The sequence below is a fragment of the Gadus macrocephalus genome, chromosome 5 (genome assembly GCF_031168955.1).
Source record: "Gadus macrocephalus chromosome 5, ASM3116895v1".
Classification (NCBI taxonomy): Eukaryota; Metazoa; Chordata; class Actinopteri; order Gadiformes; family Gadidae; genus Gadus; species Gadus macrocephalus.
The window spans coordinates 12,245,094-12,266,581 of NC_082386.1; the positions used below are offsets into that span (position 1 = coordinate 12,245,094).

General features: G+C 47.5%; 1 protein-coding gene across 1 annotated transcript; it reads right to left on the reverse strand.

The window, feature by feature from the left end:
- Nucleotides 1-1,323: 1,323 nt before the first annotated feature.
- On the reverse strand, nt 1,324-21,487 carry ubr1 (ubiquitin protein ligase E3 component n-recognin 1). The gene is made up of 47 exons (XM_060052363.1): nt 21,317-21,487; nt 20,360-20,616; nt 18,940-19,018; nt 18,658-18,768; nt 17,321-17,448; nt 16,676-16,820; nt 16,500-16,562; nt 16,276-16,399; nt 15,904-16,011; nt 15,712-15,800; nt 15,523-15,621; nt 15,159-15,316; nt 14,955-15,054; nt 14,695-14,823; nt 14,398-14,578; nt 14,210-14,271; nt 14,008-14,118; nt 13,847-13,912; nt 13,606-13,707; nt 13,384-13,447; nt 13,154-13,278; nt 12,988-13,040; nt 12,805-12,907; nt 12,664-12,712; nt 12,116-12,270; nt 11,908-12,007; nt 11,468-11,571; nt 11,179-11,262; nt 10,420-10,607; nt 10,015-10,229; nt 9,552-9,654; nt 8,840-8,992; nt 8,092-8,192; nt 7,577-7,664; nt 7,318-7,466; nt 7,011-7,066; nt 6,823-6,919; nt 6,670-6,737; nt 6,047-6,191; nt 5,001-5,088; nt 4,553-4,689; nt 4,172-4,280; nt 4,000-4,056; nt 3,798-3,875; nt 3,322-3,492; nt 3,082-3,183; nt 1,324-2,678 (listed from the first exon to the last, which is right to left on the reverse strand). Exons 1-47 carry the CDS (start codon nt 21,359-21,361, stop codon nt 2,537-2,539), a joined length of 5,241 nt encoding a protein of 1,746 aa, XP_059908346.1. The 5' UTR covers nt 21,362-21,487; the 3' UTR covers nt 1,324-2,536.
- Nucleotide 21,488: the final 1 nt, after the last annotated feature.

A 21,488-nucleotide genomic window follows, 5' to 3' on the forward strand; every position in this document is an offset into this window, starting at 1 on the left:
TATCAAATCAAATCCTGTATTTTTTCAACTGTAATACGTTTTAAAGCGAAAATATGACACATTGGAGTTTTCCTGGCAGAAAATGATGATACTGAAAAATGTTATATGCTTTAAAATGTGTTAATAATCATGAGTATCACCTGCTAGAAAAAGATCTCAAGCCGAATCTTGTAGTTAAAATGGTATAATATATACAGCTTTTTATTTCATCACACTAATAATCAGTTTTTGTAGGAATCAAAACTTTTGATATAATTACAAGGAAAAATCTCTGAACTTTAGAAAAGTTGAATACAGAGACAATTACAGCTAATAAAAGAGACTGGATTTGTTCTTATCTACCCCACATAGCCCACGTGAATGTTATAGTGTCAGTTTGAACCCTAATCTATTTAATGTGACTCATGAATTTTATCAATTCATTTTGTGACGAAAAAAACTTCTTGAAAAATCTATAAGCTGGGAAAATAATGCATAGTAAGAAAAGACATTTTTTATTGTATAAAAAAAGACAGAAATAATTTCGATTACAGTGGTTTAAAAACATAAAGGATAATTGACTCACGGACCTGTAGTGCTATTGACTAGTATGACTGATCAGACGTCGATACAACGTCGATGTCTTCTCACCTTAAAATACATGTCTGTGTTAATACAGCGGACAATAGTCCTGTAGTGCTATTGACTAGTATGACTGATCAGACTTTGCTGCCGCACACACGTTTCGAGGCGATATAGCCGAGAAATACTCCCCCTGGCTCGGACTTCGATTTTTATAGTTTAGCAGACGTTAAACATATAGGCATACGACATAACAGTCTAAAGCAAAGAAAAGTCAAAAAAGCATGATATCACCCCTCTAACAAAATGAGGGTCTGACTTCTGTTGAATGTCATACACACTGGCCTCATCCACGCCAGGCTCTTTTAACAGCCCTCCTCTCCCAGGTCATTCAGTAAAAACTGAAAGCTCCTATTAAAAAGCACCGAGGGGGAGGTGTGCAGTGGCACAATAGGATGAGGTAGTGATGGAGAACACACCCATTACCCCATCATGGCCCCATCAAACAGGAAGCCACGACTATCTCCGCCCTTCACTGGCTCTAGTTTCCGGCCCAGGCTCTGAAAGTCTCCGTCCAGAAATTCTGCTAGACCATAGGACTGGATCCGACACGAGGAGTGAAGTGAGATTCATTCATGTCATCAATGTTTTTAAGACCCTTTTAATATCTCGTGTAATGATTCTTGCTCACGCGAGATAAAAAAATAATATGAAAACTTCCTCAGGAAGACTCAAGAGTAAAGACCATCAATGGCACAAAGCTTTGTAGTCCAGGATCTTTATTTCATTGTCATGGAAAAGTAAGCAACAAAAAAACAAAGAACTTCAATATGCACAAGGTTTCAGTTATCCCTAAAAGCGATTATTGTGAACAATGTGTAACTTGTTACCATAAAATGTACATATTCATCTTAAATAGTATTTTTGAATGCGTGTATAGAATAACTGGGATAGTCTTCTGCTGGTATGCTGCTCTTTAGTGATGCAAGTCCTAGTTCTCCCGTTTTCATGGAAACCTGAATCCAACAAGCTCAGTCGAATCATTTCCGCTTAATAAAGTTTGTTTTTGTCTGGGTGGGCCTAATAGGTATTTCCATAATCATTTGATAACTTCGCTGTCACTAGTATGGTAAATATAAAGACTATTGCTACCTGAAAAAAAAAGAAAACCAACTTCAGACTTTTTTTCAATCCTCCAATAGCTGACAGAACAACAATGACTTGTACCCTTCTCAACAGTAAGCTACATCCGATTTATGAACAAGTGTATCAATAAATGTTCCAAAAATTACATATATGAAGATATAGTTATTATAAAGAAACCTAGTATTGTTTTGTATCCAAACATAGTATGATCCCAAACACTTCCTTAGTGGGAATGAACTCCTGTGTGATCAAGCAAACCCTTTTCGTAAAACTTGAATCAAACAGAAAACCCTAAACTAAAGAAAGAATGCAGAAACTTCACAGCATTACTGGGGAGGCACTTGACACACATAAAGTGATGATTAAACGATACATTGTGTGGGGGGGGGTCATGGTTGTCGTCACGATTGCTCTATGGAGAGGAACCTGCTGCCTTGCGCGTGACGCGGGGCAATCCAAATGATAAAGGCAGCAGCAGCTCACTCGCTTTCCCCTCTCCTCGCTAGGGCCAGACATATTAAGACTGCCTCTGGTCCTCCCTTACAGAGGAGTGGGGGGCCGGATGGGGACCCTCAGGCAGGCCGGGGCCCCCCCACTCGCCGCCCACTAAAGAGAAGCTAAGCTCTATACGCGCGTGTGTGTGTGTGTGTGTGTGTGTGTGTGTGTGTGTGTGTGTGTGTGTGTGTGTGTGTGTGTGTGTGTGTGTGTGTGTGTGTGTGTGTGTCGATGTGCGGCTGCGTGCTTGTTGCCTGTGTGTGCGGGTGTTTGTGGCGCCGGCCGCAGCACCGGGGGGGTGTGGCCGCGCCCGGCAGTCTGTGGTCCCGCCCCCTCACAGCATCTGCCACTCCAGGGCGAACATGACGTTGTCCACCTCCAGGCTGCGGGCAATCTCCTCCAGGACGCAGTGCTGCTGCCACAGCTGGTGCAGCTTCTTGTAGCGCTCGGGGCACAGGTGGAGGGGGTTACCCCGGCTACGGGAAGAGGAGAGCATTAACACGGTGACAAGGGCGGGGGGGGGGGGGGGGGGGGGGGGGCGGTTGCTCAACACCGCCAGACCTCGGATGTGAGGACAGCGGGAGACATGAACGAGGAAATGATGCATTATGGGAGGGGAAATGGAGAATAGAAAGACTAGAAATAGAAATCGATTAAAAAAAATATTCGTCTTTCTGAAGATATTTATGCGTTAGTCGGTTGCACAGACAAAAAACTTTAAGACAGTTATGCAATGAGAACCAAGGAGACACTTGCTGGCCTGGTTTGAAGACCATCAAGAGTCAGAGTATTTTGTGGAGATGTATTTCAGGAGCAGGGGAGAATGTACTGATGTGCAGTCAACATGTCAAACACAATGGAAAACATGGGGGGTCTTACACAAGCTGGGGGTCTGTCTCTCCGTAGTCGTCGAGGTAGGGGGCCGGATAAGTGCTTCCTCGCGTCTTGCTGGCCTTCAGCACAATCTCACATTCTCTGATACTGTCCACAGAAAGCAACACACAGACACAATGTACAAACTTATGCAAACACATTGATTTGGTCAACAGGTGACGAACTGGGATCAATGAGTAGCAGTGATTATCAGACAGCCAACATGTGCCGTGCCGCCCCGCCCACCTGAGGAACACCCCGACGCCGGCGCCACAGGTAGCGGCGTGGGCGGTGCAGGCGCCCACGTCCTCGCCCTCCAGCTGGGACTGGCAGCAGGTGCTCTGGGAGCACAGCATGGTGCCACACACCAGGCACAGGGTGGGGTGCTTCCGCTCCCCGTCGTTGGACTTGGGACACCTTAAGAGCAGGGGGTTCAAACGCATGAGCGCAACGGCGGTGGGGTGTGTTCATGTGTCTGAGTGAGTGAGTGAGTGAGTCATTGAGTGAGTGAGTCTCATTGAATGAGTGAGTCTCATTGAGTGTTTGTCTGATTGAGTGTGTGTCTGATTGAGTGTGTGTCTCATTGAGTGTGTGTCTCATTGAGTGTGTGTCTCATTGAGTGTGTGTCTCATTGAGTGTGTGTCTCATTGAGTTAGTGTGTGCCTCTCATTGAGTGAGTGTGTGAGTGTGTTTGAATGAGTGAGTGAGTGTGCCTGCCTCACTTGAAATGACTGGCCTGATTGAGGAGGGAGCTGTAATCCGCTGGCAGGTCGATCAGGTGGTTCCTCCTCCTTGGATACCTGCAGAGGGGGGGGGGGAGGGGACCAGCTCACAGTGACTTCAAGGCCCACAGCCAACAGCATTTCTAGAAGCATCTTATTAGTGCAACACGCACAAAAGGGCCAGCGAGAAGGACTCCTGTACCTGACTGTTTGGATTTCACCCTTTTGCGCTTTGGTTACAGCTGGGTCTTGGCACCACCTGAAATAAGAGATGTGTACTATAAAACTGAGGAGCAGGGCACTGGATACCAGGCTGCTGCCCGGCACTGAGTCAGGAGATGGAAGCAGACCATGCGAGTATCAATTCAGGCTACCTCTGCAGCAGAGGCCTCACAGACTCCCGGTGCTCCCAGAAGAGCTGGAATAGGTTGGAGGGTAACGCCAGATAACTGCACAGCGCCTCCGTGTGTCCTGGAGAGGTAACTGCAACAAGGAGCACAGGGGATACATTAATACTTGGTGGGTAGTGGGTATGCGTGGGCATGGTGGTGTTGGGGGTGAAAAAGTCAAATTACCAAACGATGGCTTCACAGGGTGAACTTTAATCTGGAATCACTTCTTCCCTTTCTACATGACAAGCTTAAAATGTATAATTTTCTAATTTTTTGTAAATGTTATGAGGCTTGTGGATAATGTAGTTTAACATTACAATATTTATCTCAAGACTTCAGTATTCTCATGTACTCCTGAGTGACCTGCAGTGTTGGAGACCTCCACCGGAGGGGGCACTCCTGTAAGACCATTGAAGAAGAGTGCCGTGCAGCGCAGGAAAGGCGTGATCGCCCGCTTCACTCCCTCAGCCACAGCGCTGCCGGACACATCTGAGCTCAGCCTGGAGGACAAATACACAGAACTCCGTTAGTCGATGCACGCAAAACACAATTTTAAATCTGCCTTTTCCTGTGTTTTTAGTCACATCACAAGTTGGCTTGTCCACCTAGAGGTCTGCATGATAGATAAGCACCGTTTGCTACAGTACACTGTGTGGGCCTTGTGAAGTCACAAGGCACAGGGAAGGGCAGATTTTCCAAAGGCTTGTAAGTGTTAATCACACTACAACCTGGTGGCATAATATCCCCCCTTTGAGAGTTTTACAGTAAACATGCGTGTGTCCGCTGAAGCAATAAGGAGTCCGGCGGCTACCCTGTGGTGAGCTGGGTCAGGGTGATGTAGAGCTCCGCCGCCGCCCGGGCCTCCTCTCCCTCCTCCCCCCCCGCCGCTGCAGGAAAGTCTGCACACAGGGAGCAGGGCCAACACCGGGGTCACCGGAGGGAATGCACAACAGCATAGCCTACCCCCTTTCCCCCCCCACACCCCTCTTATGCACGGATTGTATGTTGTACGTACGTCCTGGCACTTAAAAAATAGTACTACGCATTGTGTCGCATCTTATCCTAGCTATCTTTGCTATATACAGAGTATTGGTTAACCTAGCGATTTTTAGTGTTTGGCACTTGGTTCTATGATCATCCTTGTGGCGCGTTTCCACCGGTGGGTGCAGTTCAGTTCGCCAAGGTGCGGCACGGATAGCGTTTCCACCGCCAAAAGTGGGCGTGACCCGGACTGAGCCGTACTCGTCGCGCAGTACTCCTCCGTTGGGGTACTGAGACGCCTGAAAGGGTGCCGGCGAGTTCGAGCTACACACGCCCTCCGTTGATTGGTCGACAGAATCGTCACTTCCGGGCGACATGGGGATAAAAACTAACAAACAGTACCCGCAAGGTATTATTCTGGACAATGGACATATCGCACAAGACTTTAACTTGGTTGAACAAGGAGGTGGAGACGTTCCTCTGCATTCTTGGGGAGGAAGACGTGCAGAGGGAGCTTGATGGAGCAGTTGTTATTGTATCGATTGTTTTTATTGAGCAGGCTACACTGTGTCGCACTACTATGATGTCCCAATGTTTAGGTAGCTACCGCGGCAATCGACATCCGGCCTACCATAAGGGTACTGTCGGCAGTTGAAACGCGACCGCTGAACTGAGCTGGGCTATACCGCCCCCTCACTACTGGACTGAAGCGAAGCGAACCCTCCGGTGGAAATGCGCCATTATTGTCCCGAAGGCGATAGATTGTTGTTACTCTTTGTTCTGACAAATGTACTTATGTAAGTCGCTTTGGATAAAGAAACATCTGCCAAAAGCCCTGAACGTAAAAGATAAATCCAACAGCAGTGGTCGTCGTACCCGAGGTGAGCAGGACCTGCACCAGGTGCGCCATGGTGACCAGGTGCAGGATGTAGAGGTGGTTGTAGGCGGAGCTGACGGCCGACGGCTGCAGCTCCACCGCCTCCTCGTGGTAGAGCGCTGGGACGGACAGCACCATGCCCACCTGGAGAGCACCACCACACAGTGGGTACCATGCACAGCACAACAATGGGCCACACAACCAACCCTAACCCCCCACGCCAAAGAGAGGAGCATGTGGAGAAAGGATGGAGTTCACCTGGACTCTGCATAGCCTAACCCCTTACCCCCCCAGCCCTCTTACGCACTTATTTTATTTTGACCGTAGAGCTGGGCGATTAAGGGTCTTAAACTGAGGCACGCAGCAGAGTGAAAGATGTGTGTTATTTATTTTGCTTTTGTTAATGATTGTAATTCTTCTTGGTTCAATGAACATCCTAACGGTACCCATACACTGATATATTGGTGTTTCTCCTCCTTCTAACTAATGTACTTATTGTGGGTCGCTTTGGATAAAAGCATCGGCTAAATGCCCTAAATGTTAAAAGGTAACTAAATGCGACAACAGGAAAAACCTGGTGTTTAAAGACTGGTAACGACCTGATTGGACAATGGACACCCACCAGAAGATGGAAGAAGTCCACCTCCAGGATAGAGGGGGTGTTCTCTCTGCTGATGGTCGGCAACAGGACTGGAGACAGGGGAGGGGCATCTGGTTAGACTCGACAGATAACAAGAGCGGGGGCGGCGGCGCATGCGGTGTATGGACGGCGTACCTGCGAGCATGTCTGTAAAGTGCGTTTGGATCACAGCCTGGGAGGACTTCAGCCTCTGGGCGGCGGAGAACTGGATGACGGCGTTCAGACCCACCAGCTGAAAGACGGAGGACCTTTAGTCACATTGTCCACAGATAAACAGCCGGGTTTATGTATGGCTGCACACATTTCTAGAGGCTTTGGACAACCTGTCGGTTCTGTAAAGATCCAAAAAGCGCTTTGTCTTCTTCCTGTAACACATTTTCTGCAACAAAGAAATTGTAAAAGAAAAATATTACAAAAAATAAAAAAAGGCGCAACATTTTTGTTGCATGGCTAACATAAATAACAAATACCCGTCACCTCCCAATTACCAAAGTTATGAATGTACAGCCAATCAGACAGCCTTACAATCCATTGATTATTGCAGAACACCACGACGGCGTTCCATTGAATACACTGAAGTACACACACAGTAGGGGGTTCAGGGGGGACCGTGGGTCCTTGGGGGCTCACCGATGGCCTGGATGGTGAAGGCGCACGTGTTCCAGGCCATGGTGGGCACGTGGGGGCACAGCTCGTTGGGCGGGGTCTCCAGGCCCACCCGGTGCACTGTGGTGGCACACACCACGAGCATCTCTGCTATGCTGTCCGAGAACTTCCTCCTGAAAGCACAGCGGCGTCAGCGCTCTGACGCCCGCCCGCCCCCCTCCCCCCGCAGGAAGACACCCGTGTTTAAAATGATGTTCCACATGCGAGTACGTCGGTCACTCACGGCTCCTGCACGCCAAAGCTCAGGATGGATCTGAAGTCTGGCCGACCCTCTCCAAAAAGCCCTGACGCTTCTTCAGGAGACGCGCCCTCTGCAACGCAGCAACCAGACAACCAATCAATCACAGTGGCTTTGTTCCATGATCCACCGGGTGGATACAACACGATGATTCACACTTCCTCATCGCCCTCGACTGATCCTTACCAGGTAATGGCTGAATGGAATGGAGCCGCTTCAGTATAAACCACTGGTATTTGGGGAGACGAAACTACCAGAATCACTAACCTCGCCTCAGGCTCCTCTCTCAGCCCCACTAACCATATTGATCACAGGAACCTTTCTACACATGCTCTGGTCCCTTGTATATTGAATGTTCACTACATTAATGTAATTGAAGAAGTAATCAACACACCTCCACTATATATTTAACATATCTACTCTTTATCTTCCACTTATCCCCTGCCTTGGTCCACAACCACCAGGTTACCACGGTCACAAGCTGTCAGATCTGTCCTCACCGGAGCTGTGATTGATGGACTTGAGTCCGTTGATTCTGGCCAAGAGGATCAGGATCCAGCGGGGCAGGGTCAGGTGCTGGCCCACTATCTCTGCATTCTCGCTGCACGACAGAGGGGAGACATCAGCATCTGAACGGACTGCGACACGGGCGAGCCCGTCGCCCATATGGATAACACAACATCCATCGTCGGGATAACGTCGTTGAAATATTAATCGTAACTATAATATGCAAAATAATATTTACCTTGTTTATATAATTACTAGACAAACAAAGGAATTGTTTGTATTCTCCTGGGACCTAGAGGTACTTCCCTTCCCCTCTCGAACTGAGAGGTGGCCTTTGCATTGCTACAGTAGCCACGAGGTCTGATATTAAGGCCACGCTAATCGACTGACCACTTTGTTGCGTGGATTCCTTTAATTGTCTTACAGCCTTGCAGACCACTTCACCCATAGTGTAATGCAGTTTAACTTGGCCCCTCCCGCCGTGGCTGACTTCAGCCATGACCAATCCTAAACTCTCCACGTTGGTCACTCCCCCTCACATTTGTAACCTTTGTATTAACCACCTGGAATGCTAACATTTCCCTGTAAGAATCTTGTTCACACATTGCCTCACTGAATGAACTCTTGGTCACTTTGCTGCCGGTGTCTTCCCATTATCATGCTCTACAATTAAAATCAAGTGTTTTGCAGTGTCCTAACACGCAGTCATCCTCAGAGAGCTGGTTCCAGGGGGCCGCTCACTAGTCGATGGTGAGGGGCTCCAGGGGCACGAGGGGCACCACGGTGTTGCACAGGGACTTGCAGAGGGGACACAGGTACTGGCCGTTCTCCAGGTCGATGATCAGCTCGGCGTGGAGGCGGTTCCTGGTCGTGTTCTGGATGGCCTCGAAGTACCTGAAGGAACCGGGTCAGAAGCTCAATGAGCTCATCACGCACGGGCTTATGAACCGGGTCAGAAGCTCAATGAGCTCATCATGCACGGGCTTATGAACCGGGTCAGAAGCTCAATGAGCTCATCATGCACGGGCTTATGAACCGGGTCAGAAGCTCAATGAGCTCATCATGCACGGGCTTATGAACCGGGTCAGAAGCTCAATGAGCTCATCATGCACGGGCTTATGAATGTTGTACGACGGCACTGTGTCGCGTCGTATCATGGTTATCTTTGTTGTATATAGGGAAATAACCTAACTATTGTTAGGGCTTGGAAATTGTTTCTATGAACATCCGCACTGTACCGTACTACCGACAGCGATTTATTGTTTCTCTTTCTTCTGACAAATGTACTTATTGTAAGTCTCTTTGGATAAAAGCGTCTGCTGAATGCCCTGATGTAAAATGTCAATGTGATGTCATTCTCTCTGTGGGAAGCATGAGAGAATCGCAGAGACAGACTGGCTAGCCGAGTGGGCTTACAACTCATAGAGCAGACACGCAGACGCGAGGGACTCACTTTTGCCAGCAGCTTGAGTGCATGATGTGGCCGCAGCTGCCGGTGTGCGTCCCGACCACCAGGTCAGGGGACATGAAGAGCGAGTTGGACGGGGCTGCGTTACCTGCGAGAGACCAACAGCTCAGTAACACTCAGTCAAAGGCAGTGGGTGCACATGGCACATGGGGAATGGATTAACATAGCAATTGTTAGTGCTTGGCACTTGGTTATATGAATACCCTTGGCTTATGAATAACCTTACTGTACACAGACAGTGATATATTGCTTCTCTTTCTTCTGACAAATGGACTTATTGTAAGGCGCTTTGGAGAAAAGCCTCTGATAAATGCCCTAAATGTAACGTAAATGTAACCGTCAGAATCAATCTTAACCAATCCAAAGCATGGACGTGGCTTGCCGAAGAGAGACTAAAGAAGGGGGCCCCCCGTGAACGAAGACATGCAGCCCTGAGTCTGAGACCCACCACAGGCGTTCTCCGTGCCCAGGGCCTTCCCCCGGCACTGGGTGAGCACCGTGGACCTCTGCACGCACGCCGTCAGCACCATGGCCTGGGACAGCGCCGCCACCTCCTGCTCCTCCTGGCACAGGATGCAGGTCAGCACCTCCCGCTGGGCGGGCGTGGAGCCGCGCTGGGGGCCCAGGGCCACGCAGCGCTCCCGCTGCTCCGGGACACTGGAGCTGGAGGGGGATGGGATGGGGGAGGGAGACAAGTCCGGGGAAACTTTACTATCGGGTCCAACGTTTTAAAAGATCTGGTCAGAGTTCAGGCATGTTCATAATCTACAACTGTGATAATGAACCAGATGTAACCCCACCACCACCACCACCACCACCACCACCACCACCACCACCCCCCCCCCCTCCTTACCTCTCACTAGTCGTGGCGGCCGGTCCTGGATGGCTACTGCTGCTGTCCGGCATGTTGTCGTACAGCATCTTGTTGGACTCGATGAAGTTCCTCTGCATGGCGGACATCTGGGCCATGATCTTCTGCCGGTGGAGCTTGGCGGCGTCCGCCTTCCTCTTGCGCTCTGCCTTGTCTTTGTCCTGGGCCACCTGGGGGGAGTGCAGGGAGGAGGGGAGGGCCTTAGGGCGGTTCATCGCTCTCCGGCCACCAGGAGCGAGCCACATATAAAGTTCCACCCTCCTTTCTTTAAAACAAGCAGCATGCATGTTTAGAATACTGGTAGGTCAGATTAAGAGTTCACCTTGACTCTGTATAGCCTCCTCCCGTAGCCCTCCACCGCCCCTTCTCCTCCCTTAGGCCCAATCCCATTTCTACCCCTTACCCCTTCCCCTTACCCCTTCAAAACAAGGGGGAGGGGTAAGGGGTAGAAATGGGATTGGGCCTTAGTCTCCTAAAAACATCCCCTGTACGCACTTGTTGTATGTTGTACGTCATTGCCCTTAAAAATAATCCTTAGCATTGTCTAGAGTCTTATCCTAGCTATCGTTGTTGCATACGGGGAATGGATTGACCTAGCAATTATTAGTGCTGGACTTTCTTCTGAAAAATTTACCGTCGGTGTGTTTATAAAAAGGTCCCTGTTTATGGATATGTTACACATAACCCAATAAAGTCCATTTGGTCCATCTTGTCCATAACCTGGCCATGTGTAGACTTTACCTCTGGCTCTGGTTTGCTCGTGTCCATGCTCACGGAGGCGGTCGGGCAGTTCTTCTCTCTGTGGCACTTCACCGACTCAAACATCTAACAGATCAACACAGGATGAAACTGTCACTTCACCACCTCAAACATCTAGCAGATCAACATTCAATGAAGCTCTCTGTGGCTCTTTACCACTGCACACATCTAGCGGATCAACATCCATTTGCATAGATTGAAACACAGCCCAGCGGTTTAAAAGCCATGACGTGTGTGTGAACGATGGAATCTTATAGCTTCAAGAGCTCACCTGGAGAATCCACTTGACCATGTCGCTGTGGCCTTCCAGTGCAGGAAGGGACTTGACTTTGGTCAGGAGCTGGAACACAGATTTGCTGTGTTCTGAGCCCAAACCTAAGAGGGACCAGTGAAAGAGATTTGGATCATAACAAAAACAACACTAGGCGAGGCTAGCAGGTAATGCTTGATGACGAGTCGATCGACCAATCGATCAAGTGCTCCTTTGAAAGAATGGAATACGAATCTGAATCAAAACTTAAGTGTTGGCATTTAGAAATGTTCTACTCATTTTAAATCACTACGTCAAATAAAAAATGGAAACAATCAATATTGAATCGTAAAAGACAATGCATACCATTGTTTGACGCAGGACTAAGAATGGTAAAAAATAAAAAGACGAAAAATTTGATTAACAAAACAAAAAAAAGAGGCAATATGGCCTCCACGTACCACGGGCTTTGACGCTGAAATCGAAGGCCACCTCCTCGTCTGCAGCGGCCTCCAGCTGGGACTTTTCCTCCAACAGTGCCTGTCCAATCAGATGCAGGGCCTTGGAGAGGGGGCACACATGACAGTCACTAAAGGTCAGTCAGACACTCAAAAACAGAATGAGGCAGAATGAAACCGGATGGACCCGAGTTGGCCAGCTGGCGCGTACCCTCTGGACCATGGCCTCGGTCCACTGCGTGGAGCGGTCCTTGGCAGCTCTCTGCAGCACTCGCCTCAGGATGTGGACGAAGATGTCACAGCTGAGCAGACGCACCACGCTGGAGAAGGTCGGGCAGAAGGCCGGCGGAACGGGAGGCCGCAGGGCTGGTAGGAGAGAAACACGTAGGACAACGCATCCGAGGGATCCTTTAAAACCGGTTTCTGGTCCAAACCTAATCTCTGATTGATTTCTTAAACATTGTATAACAGCTGAACCCGTAGAGCGTACTTATTTCTTATGCATGCATTATGCAATGGATAGTCAACAGTATGCATTGTTATTCCAATGCCTTACGGCAACCGGTTAAGTGCAACTTAACAATTGTTGTGGCGCTAATAAATCTGTTAAAATGGATAAACGTCTCGACCTGTGTTTTCGTGTCACTCGGTTAATAACAAGTTATCCTTATATTATATAACAAACATCAATTTCATTTTTGTGGGTTGCTGGTCCGATCAGGCTCTTGGGCACGCTCACCCTCTTACTCAAATACTAACCTTGATCAGTGCCCTCCTGGGCTCTCCTCTTCTTCTGGGAATCCTCTGCCTAGAACAGAGACAGCAGCAGCCATTACAGGGAGCTGCACATCAGAATGAGGGAACAAGGATCCAGCAGTGGGCATTAAGCTTCGGCCAAACCTTGCTGTGCTGAGACTTGGAGTAGTGGTAGAAGAAAGGGTTGAACTCTGGCAGACACTCTTTCTTCACTTCGTACAGACCGTGGCCTGACACCCCAGGCTTCCTAGGAAACAAGGATCCCATTTAAAACCTCAACAATAATCCTCCAGGCTGAATCCCAGTCTGGTTCAAACGATTACTTACTTAAAATTGGAAACTTTGGAAATAACAGACTCCAGGCCGGTTTCATGGCTCTCCTGTTAAAATAAAAGTTTTACGTTATAACATATTGTTTGACATTGTTTTTATTTTATTTATGTTGTTTGTTTTGTGGAGTTCAGAGGTCAACATGAGTGGCTGGGGAGCTCACGTTTTCCGGCAGGCCTTTGACCAGGCCGCTGTGGGCCATGGGCTCGATGCAGAGCAGGTGGATCACCTCCCTCATCGTCACGTCCTCTTTGGTTACCTCACTGACCCCCGGCACATAGCGCTCGCCTGGGTGGGCACCAATGAGAAACGCTATTGGTCAAACACTGGGCCCACAGTCAATGGGCTGGTAGAGTCTGAACACTTTGGAAGATGAGAGCTTTTATGACGTACCGATGATGACAATCAGGAGAAACAGCATCTCCTCTGTCAGCCGATTCCACTGCTTCAGCAGCTCCTGCAAGACCCAAGTTCAAATGGTTGACAACAGTTTGAAGAGCAGAGAACCAGAGGGTGAAGACGGGTGAAAGAGTAGGAAAAGGTCAGAAAGAGAGAAAGACAGAGTCCCAGGGAGTGACGCAAAGAAAGAGTTTATAGAAAGAGTTTTTTTCTTGCCTGATCTTTGCCCGAGGTACTTCCGTTAAAGACGTCAAATAGCTCAAACCTCAACAAGAGAAGCATGAGAAAGTGGTTGGGGTCCATTTTGGAGGCTGCAATCTGTTCATATTTGAGATAAAACACAGCTTGAAAAAATGTATAATGATTACATTGTTCATTGTGTATAATGACAATGAATGTATGCTGAAGCATTATTCTCCATATTCTATGAAAGAGGTCTACTAAAACCAGCCCCTACCTGTAACATGAGGACGTCCTTGTCATACATCTCATCCCGGCACTTCACATCCTGATAGTAGTACACCTGAGAGGAAGGAACAGCCCACAGTGAGGCCCTGCCCAGCACTGCACAATGTGTGAGGTATATACATACACCATAGGGAACCACTGCCGCCTGACCTGGCTGACCAGCGAGAGCCCGTTCCGGCGCCACATCTCCGCCGAGACCTGCGCCACCAACACCAGGCAGCGCAGAGAGTGTTCCGCCAGGTAGGTGTAGTCGTAGCTCGCCTGGAACAGCAGGATCAGAGGCGTCTTTACAACCTCATTCAAACGTCACCGTCATTCAAAGGTTGTGTTAGGGAGGTGAAAGGCCACTCACAGGATCGACGTGTTGGTGGAGGCGCTCAATGGCCCCGGTCCTGCACAGGTGCAGATACAGGCCTGTGGAGGACGACAAACAAAGGGGCGGTCACACAGGGAGAGCTTTCCAGAGAGAAGAGGACTACTCGGATTGAATTCACCCCGACGCGGAAACAGAGACACTCAGAGGCATTGCAGCAGTCTTACCAGCGAACAGCCTGGAGATGGGCAGGTGTATGCTGACTGGCTCCTGGGAGACTTTGTAAGGACGGATGTGGAGGATCTGCTTGCACATGTAGAAGTCGGTGGGCTCGCTCTGGTTTGCCCGGTGGTTGCAATGGATCAGTGCTCCGTGGCATTCTCTGAAGGCCTGGAGCAGGACCGTCTCCTGCACGTGGGCGGGTGAGGATGTGGAGTCAAGCAGGGCAACACGTCGCCTTTCGCCGAGTTTATCAACGATAGTTTTCTTCCGTTTTATCTGATGGTCTGTGCGACGGGACTTACGTCAGAGGCGCACCAGTCCTGGAACATGGAGAGGATGTGGCGGAGCTGGATCTGCAGAGAGAAGCCAGCCTCCCACTCGGGTTCAACCTCGATGTGCTGACCGAACTGGCGTTTCACCTCCTCCATTCCCTGGACACGGAACCATTGACAAGGGTGATGATTTCTTATTTTTATAGGAATTCCATTATAAAAGAATCATGTACCATGAGATTCACAGAACCATCCACCCAAGAACAGGGCAGCCTTGCATGAATCCATACCTGCATACAACCAAGGAGATCCAGAAAGGCTTTGAACCCTTCCAGAAACGCTGTCCTCAACGCATCTGTCCATTCAGTGGGCTTGCTGATCAGAATGTACCTGTATTATTGACAAATATGACTGTTACTCTTCGCAGTCGGTGAAAGCTAGGAATGTGTACTGCATAAAATAAACGGATGGTATCAAACACACACAAACATCACCTGAGGTCATGGAAGATGACATGAATGCGGAAGAACTTGTCCGAGTTGTAGCCTTGGAACTGGAAGCGGTTGGCGTCGCACAGGTGACCCTTGAGCACCTCCATGATGGTACCCACAATCACCTTGATGACCTTAGCTTCCTCGATCAGATGTCTGGCCTGGGGGGTCGCGGGGAGGCAGAGAGAAATGTTGTAATACACCTGTCCATGCTTTTGTACGGTAAACAAACTTTTGTATTGTTCACTTCACAAGAAAGTTCCACTGATTTAATTCAAATGAAGACAGATTGATAACAACTCTAGTATCATGCAGGTTGCGAACACACGTGTAACGTTTAGATGCCGTCATAGCAGCCAATGCTCACCAGGGTTGGCACAGTGAAGATCTGTACCGACAGAGAGGATATGAAGATACTCCTGTCATGGTAATCAAAGATGAAGCACTGCTGCAGCATGTCATAATTCTAGAAGACAGACATTAGTACAGACATTAGTAGTTGCAAAACCTCATCGAAGATGCGTTTCTATAGACTAAATCATAATGTTAATTAAACCTTTGTGAATTCAATTGCAAAAAGCCTCTTAGACTCTGTATCCATTAGCAGGCTGCAGAAGATCAACTCGTACACGATCCTGCGAGCTCCTAGAGGAAGAGACCAAAAGAAGAGCGTCCTGCTTATCAAACAGGAAACAGGAAACGGGACAGGATGATTACCTGGGCGTACAGGGTCGGCCTCCCCACTCACCTTTGTGCATCACAAAATCATGCAGCATCAGCTGGCTGACGAAACAGGGATCCTGGTGAACCGGTCTATGCTCAAGGAACACTTGAGAGAAGATCTGCCTGAAACCAACTGAAGGGAGAAGCACCTTAGATCAGCAGACCAGACTAGTCAAATACTCAAGCAGGGCGGCTTGGGTTGCACTGGTTTGTTCCGTGTGTCTCATGTTGTTCCCTTTCGCTTCGCCACCCAAGGCATACAAATATAGAGTTAATTACCCAGTTAAACATGATGCTTATAAAGAAATCTTGATGGCTGATTCGTTTTTTTAAAACAGCAAGAGAGACCAAACTACCGATATCAAATGAGCCAAAGCAGAAACGTTGACGCTCTTACCTGAGTAACCGACGATCTTCTGGAACCAGTTGCCCAGGCGCAGAGCAAAGGTCTGATGGGCCACCACTGCATAGAGCAGCACCTCCACGCGCAGCTCCTCCTGGGAGATGTGCTTCGAGTTGGTCTGCAAGAACAGCCAGAGTAAGGCATTGCATACAGGGACCAAAACAGAATGGTCACCGGTCGTGAACGCGGAACAGATGAACCACTGCATTGGAACGTACCTCGATGAGGTCGTTCACTAACTGGCAAGCCAGAAGGTCTCCTTTCTTCACGATCCAGCGTCCCTGAATTACAAGTAAAGACACGTTATTGATTCAATTTGTGGCCCAGTGTTTGTTTTAAGATGCGTTTCCCTCCTCCTGGTGAAAGCGGTGGGAGCGTGTTGATGTCCAGACACCTCTTTGTCGATGAGCGCTGTGTGGGCCTGGGCCACCGCCTGGGTGCACTTGATGGAGCGCTGCAGGCTGTAGATAACGTGGTCGAACGAGTGGTGGTCGTCGTTGTACAGCACGCATAAGTACACTTCTTCGAAAATCGTGTCACTATGACCATAGGGGAGAGGGGGGGGGTTATTATGGTTTAGCAACATTTCACTTTACACCCAAAATCTTAATTATGCCGGAGAATATTGAATCCATATTAATTGCCGGGGTGGCATGTGGCTCAAGAGGTAGAGTGGGTTTGCCGTTAACTGGAAGGTTGCTGGTTCGAACCCGGCTCCTCCTAGCAGAGGTTCGAGGTGTCCCTGAGCAGGTCACCTCACCCTTACTGCTCCCGACGAGCTGGCTGGTTAACTTGCATGGCTGAGACTGCCATCGGTGTCTGATTATGTGCATGAATGGGTGAATGTTAGGAAATACTGTAAAGCGCCTTGAGCTCCCTGGGTAGAAAAGCGCTATATAAATGCAGTCCATTTACAAAATGATTGTGATACTGCTCATATTAAGTTAAGCAAAACCCACTCGGTCCAGCATCACTCCATGAGGTAACACGACAATCATTGTCCAGCTTTTGTTTTCCATAACCGGTTTCTTGGCAGTACCTGGGCTCAAGGTCTGCTGGGAGCTCGTAGTATTTCTCCCAGACCAGCATTTCGGTGACGTAGCGCAGCAGACAACGAAACAGCTGCTCAGCGCGCTCGCGCAGGACAGGATCCAGCACACTGGCGTCCTGAAAAGCACGTGTATATGTAAGCATGAGGCGTTTGGTTATGTCCTCCTGTCAGACACAGACATTTAGCCAATCCTGTAACCCATCAGCCCCCAGTCAGTCTGCTGTGGACGCCTTTACTTGGATAACCTTCCCAGTTCCCTGTGTAGCCGATAGTCGGCAGGCTTGCTCTGACGCCTAGAATAAACCACTTTGTGATGTGGTCTCCCCGAGTTCACCAGACTCTGGTGTCAAACCCAGGTCCTCTTCCCTTCCTCCAGCATTAGTGCCAGCAGTTTAGCCCACTGGACTAGAGGAAAAGGGGGCCAAAATCGACTGTCATTTTCCCTTCCTCTGCCCTCTCAGAGATCCATCTTCTCAATAGTGATGCCGTGTGATGATCGATCTGAACCTCAATGGCAAAGACCTGACAGATGGGACAGTAGGCTGGATCAGGGACCTGTGAAATACCCAGAACACCATGTTTGTTCTGGTTTGAATTAAGGTGTTTTATGTTCAGTGTGGAGTACTGCCACATGGAAAGTGTCAGTTAAAGCAGCGTTTTACATCTGCGGGGGCAGCACAAAGCAGGCAGACCTGCTCTTTAGAGTCGCCTCTTAATTGAGGCACCTGTTGTTTATGGAAAAAAAAGAAGCTATACACCTTCCTGCTCTGTGTTTGTAAAAGGGCTTTGGTTTAGCCTTATCAAGATGGAGGCTGAGCAGCTGGGATGAGCTAAATGACAGATGAGGACAGCACTGGGTATTGGTTTGACCCTAAAAGGACCTAGAGCAAAATAAATACAACCGATATTGGTGTTGTGATTTATTAGCTCAAGGCATTTGGATGCAAATTTCCAGCCATTATAGAAAAACAGCAGCCAAGAAATATCAACGTCATACGTTGTCACATCTCAGTCTAGCCACAATTCAGCCCGAGTAAAAATACTGCTGGAGAATCGCAGTTTATTTTCCTCCATAGCTCCGTAATCATGTAAGCAAACACTTAGAACCACTCTAAACAATCTCAGGCAGCACAGGTCACTCAATGTCACTTTCCCAGATCCTATCCGGCCATTCACAGCCCCAAAATAAATCCAAGACAATCGCTAAATGATTAAAACCGGGAGAGAAAAAAAAAAAAAAATCTGGGGTTCAACGAATGGGGAAGTAAAGACATCCTTCCCACCTCTCTCTCCCCCCTTTCCGGCTTCCATGTATTGTAACTCACGGTTTCCATGGCAACAGCCGTCCCCTGGTCGTGTATGGCGCAACAGGGGCCGATCTTCCAGGCCTCCAGATCTCCACAGTCGCAGAACCCGCCACCCGATGAGGCGTGCATCTGAGCACCACAAGACGGGTAGGATTATGTCATGTTATACAGGACTGGGAAATATGCATTGTTGCTATGAAAATCTGTGCATTTGGAAAATGTATAATTTCTTTCAGTTCCTAGATGATTCACAATGTTCAAAGGGTTATGGTCATAGGAGTGACAGCATGTAGGCGGTACCTTATAGCGATGGCCTTTATGCACACTTTCCTGGAAGCAGTCCATGCACAGCACACAGGTGGGGTCTATCGCACAGTCCCTGCCGTCAATAGGATGCAATTTTGGTCATTAATAAAAAATAAAAAGAGTAACAGAATTTATGTGGTACAAAACGGATTCAAAAAGTGTGTTACAAAGACAATATTTGGATAAAATAAAACATGCATCGTATTTCTGCCCCAAGGCCGACTTGAACCTATTGATGTGTGAAAGAACATTTTGTCTCTGTAAGGATTACCGGCTGATACCAATCACGGGTCTAGTCAAAGAGTTATATTAAGCATTTGGCTTAATTTATTGATTGATTTAATGAACGTTGTAGAGAAAGCAGTGTTTCCCCCAGCACTGTGTTGTTAAGGCGGCCGCCTTAACAACAATAGGGCCCCGCCAATGTATATAAAAAAAATAAAAAATAAGTTTCTATTTTTTTTTATAATTTCTTTTAATTATCATGCATTAACAAAGTAGAAAACTCTCGTAGGGAAAGAAAACATACTTCCATCAGGTGTAAAAAAAAAAAAAGATCAATAATGCATCGGTAATACTGTTCACAACAATGGTCGTGCCATAAGGCTTTTTGAATTGAATTGAAACGGAGACCCCGCTCCTTGACCACCTTGACTAAGACATTTACTGGGGGAAACACTGGAAAGTATTAAATTAAGGAGCTGAGAAAGTACCAAAGTCCTATTTCACAGATGCACTGCAAACCTGAAATTATCCAGACATTAACCAAGGAGCTGCAGGTGAGAATGCAAATGTAGTTGGACCAGACATTAAAGAGATTTCCCTGCCAGCTCCCTAGTACAAAGCATGTTATGTCCGAGTGTAATCAAGCAAATCACTACCATGATGTTTTGTTTTTGTTTATAGTTATTTTCACACAAATAAATTCATAATATCATAACATGAAATATGATACTTTGAAACAAGGCCATCTGAAATTATTGGTTTTGAATTCACCTCTTTGAAATTCAAACTCGTCATTTCAAGAAGAAATCATGAAAATTCATAAACAAGAAGTAAAGTTGCAGAAATTCTAAATGCAATATTCATTTCTAATATTAAAAGTGGTCAAAACACATCATGCTAGTTGTTCCATGTATTAAGATATCACCCTAGGAGATTGACCACAATCAGTTTATTATTTTTCTGCCTTTGTGATCAATAAATGCAAACCACCCTAAACTTGTGCTGTCAATGCATTATTTCTCTCACAGCTCAATAACGTCTGTCTTTGACAAGAAAGTCCATGACCTTAAGGACCCTGAATATCTGTCGTTCTGATAGCTATGGACTACACGACTACTCAGAAATCTGCGAATTGATAGGTTAATGAAAATAAAAATGTAAGTTGCAGCAGCCTTTGGACTTCTCTGACCTGCAGGAGTAGACTGTCTCTCCCTCCTTGAAGACACGGCCACATATCCCAGAGGACTCGCTGCCCTGCTTGAGTTTGGCCAAGCCCTCCTCCGGATCCTCTCCAAACAGGAAACACTCCAGTGGGTGGAGGAGGCATTTCTGCACCCGCTCCTCTTCCTGCGGATCAAGCACCGTGTCCAGGTGGTAGGTCCTTGGCACCATGACTCGCAGGTAGGATCGCAATTCTGCATAGCTGTCTGCGGCATCCAGCCATTTCTGCATGACAGCAGAAAGATGACACGCCATGACATCAGCATTGTTAAACAGTAATAGTTTTCTCTCCATCACAAAAATATTTTTGTTCAAGTAGACAAAATATTTTTTTGAAATTAATAAACATTAAACGTAATAAACATTCCTCCCCCTGATATACATCATACAGTTTTGCATAATCAAAAAAAGAGGTTGTATTATGCCGGAAATAACATCCCATGTATTTGGGCCGTCAATGACCAGGATGAATTAAGTTGTCGTTGATGATTATGGACCAATGACAACTTTCCATTTTAATTTATCAATAGCTTTACAAATCATCTTCCGTGATTGGCACAAGGACCGATCCAAACTATGAAACGTGAAAAATGCTGCTCATAAACGTGTGCAGAAAATAAATACATTTTAAACTATTAACAACCGACCGATGGCATAAAGTGACATGCATCCGAAACCAATGAACACATGAATACATCATGCATTATGGTTCGGCCCGGCTGTCGATAGACGACAACAACTCAACTGTATGTCACTATATTAGCATAGCAGCTAGCAGCTGGTGATAACAGGGAATAACACGTCCCCGGCGCAGCGCTAAACAACATGGCACGATGCAATATATGTTCGTGTACCTCAAACAAAACGGTACGATGTGTTGGTGCGAGGAGCTTTTGAACAGTTTTAGACCAATTTAAAACCCTACCTTGCTGAGATCCACTCCGTTGAGTGTTTTCTCACCTTCCGCCATATTTTATCTGCCGTAAAGAAGTGGTCACAGTCGTAATAACATTTTACGACGTAGCTTCGCTTCTTCGCAAAAATGAATTGTTCCAACCCAAAACGGTTTTATAGCTTGATATAAAATGCATTTTCTA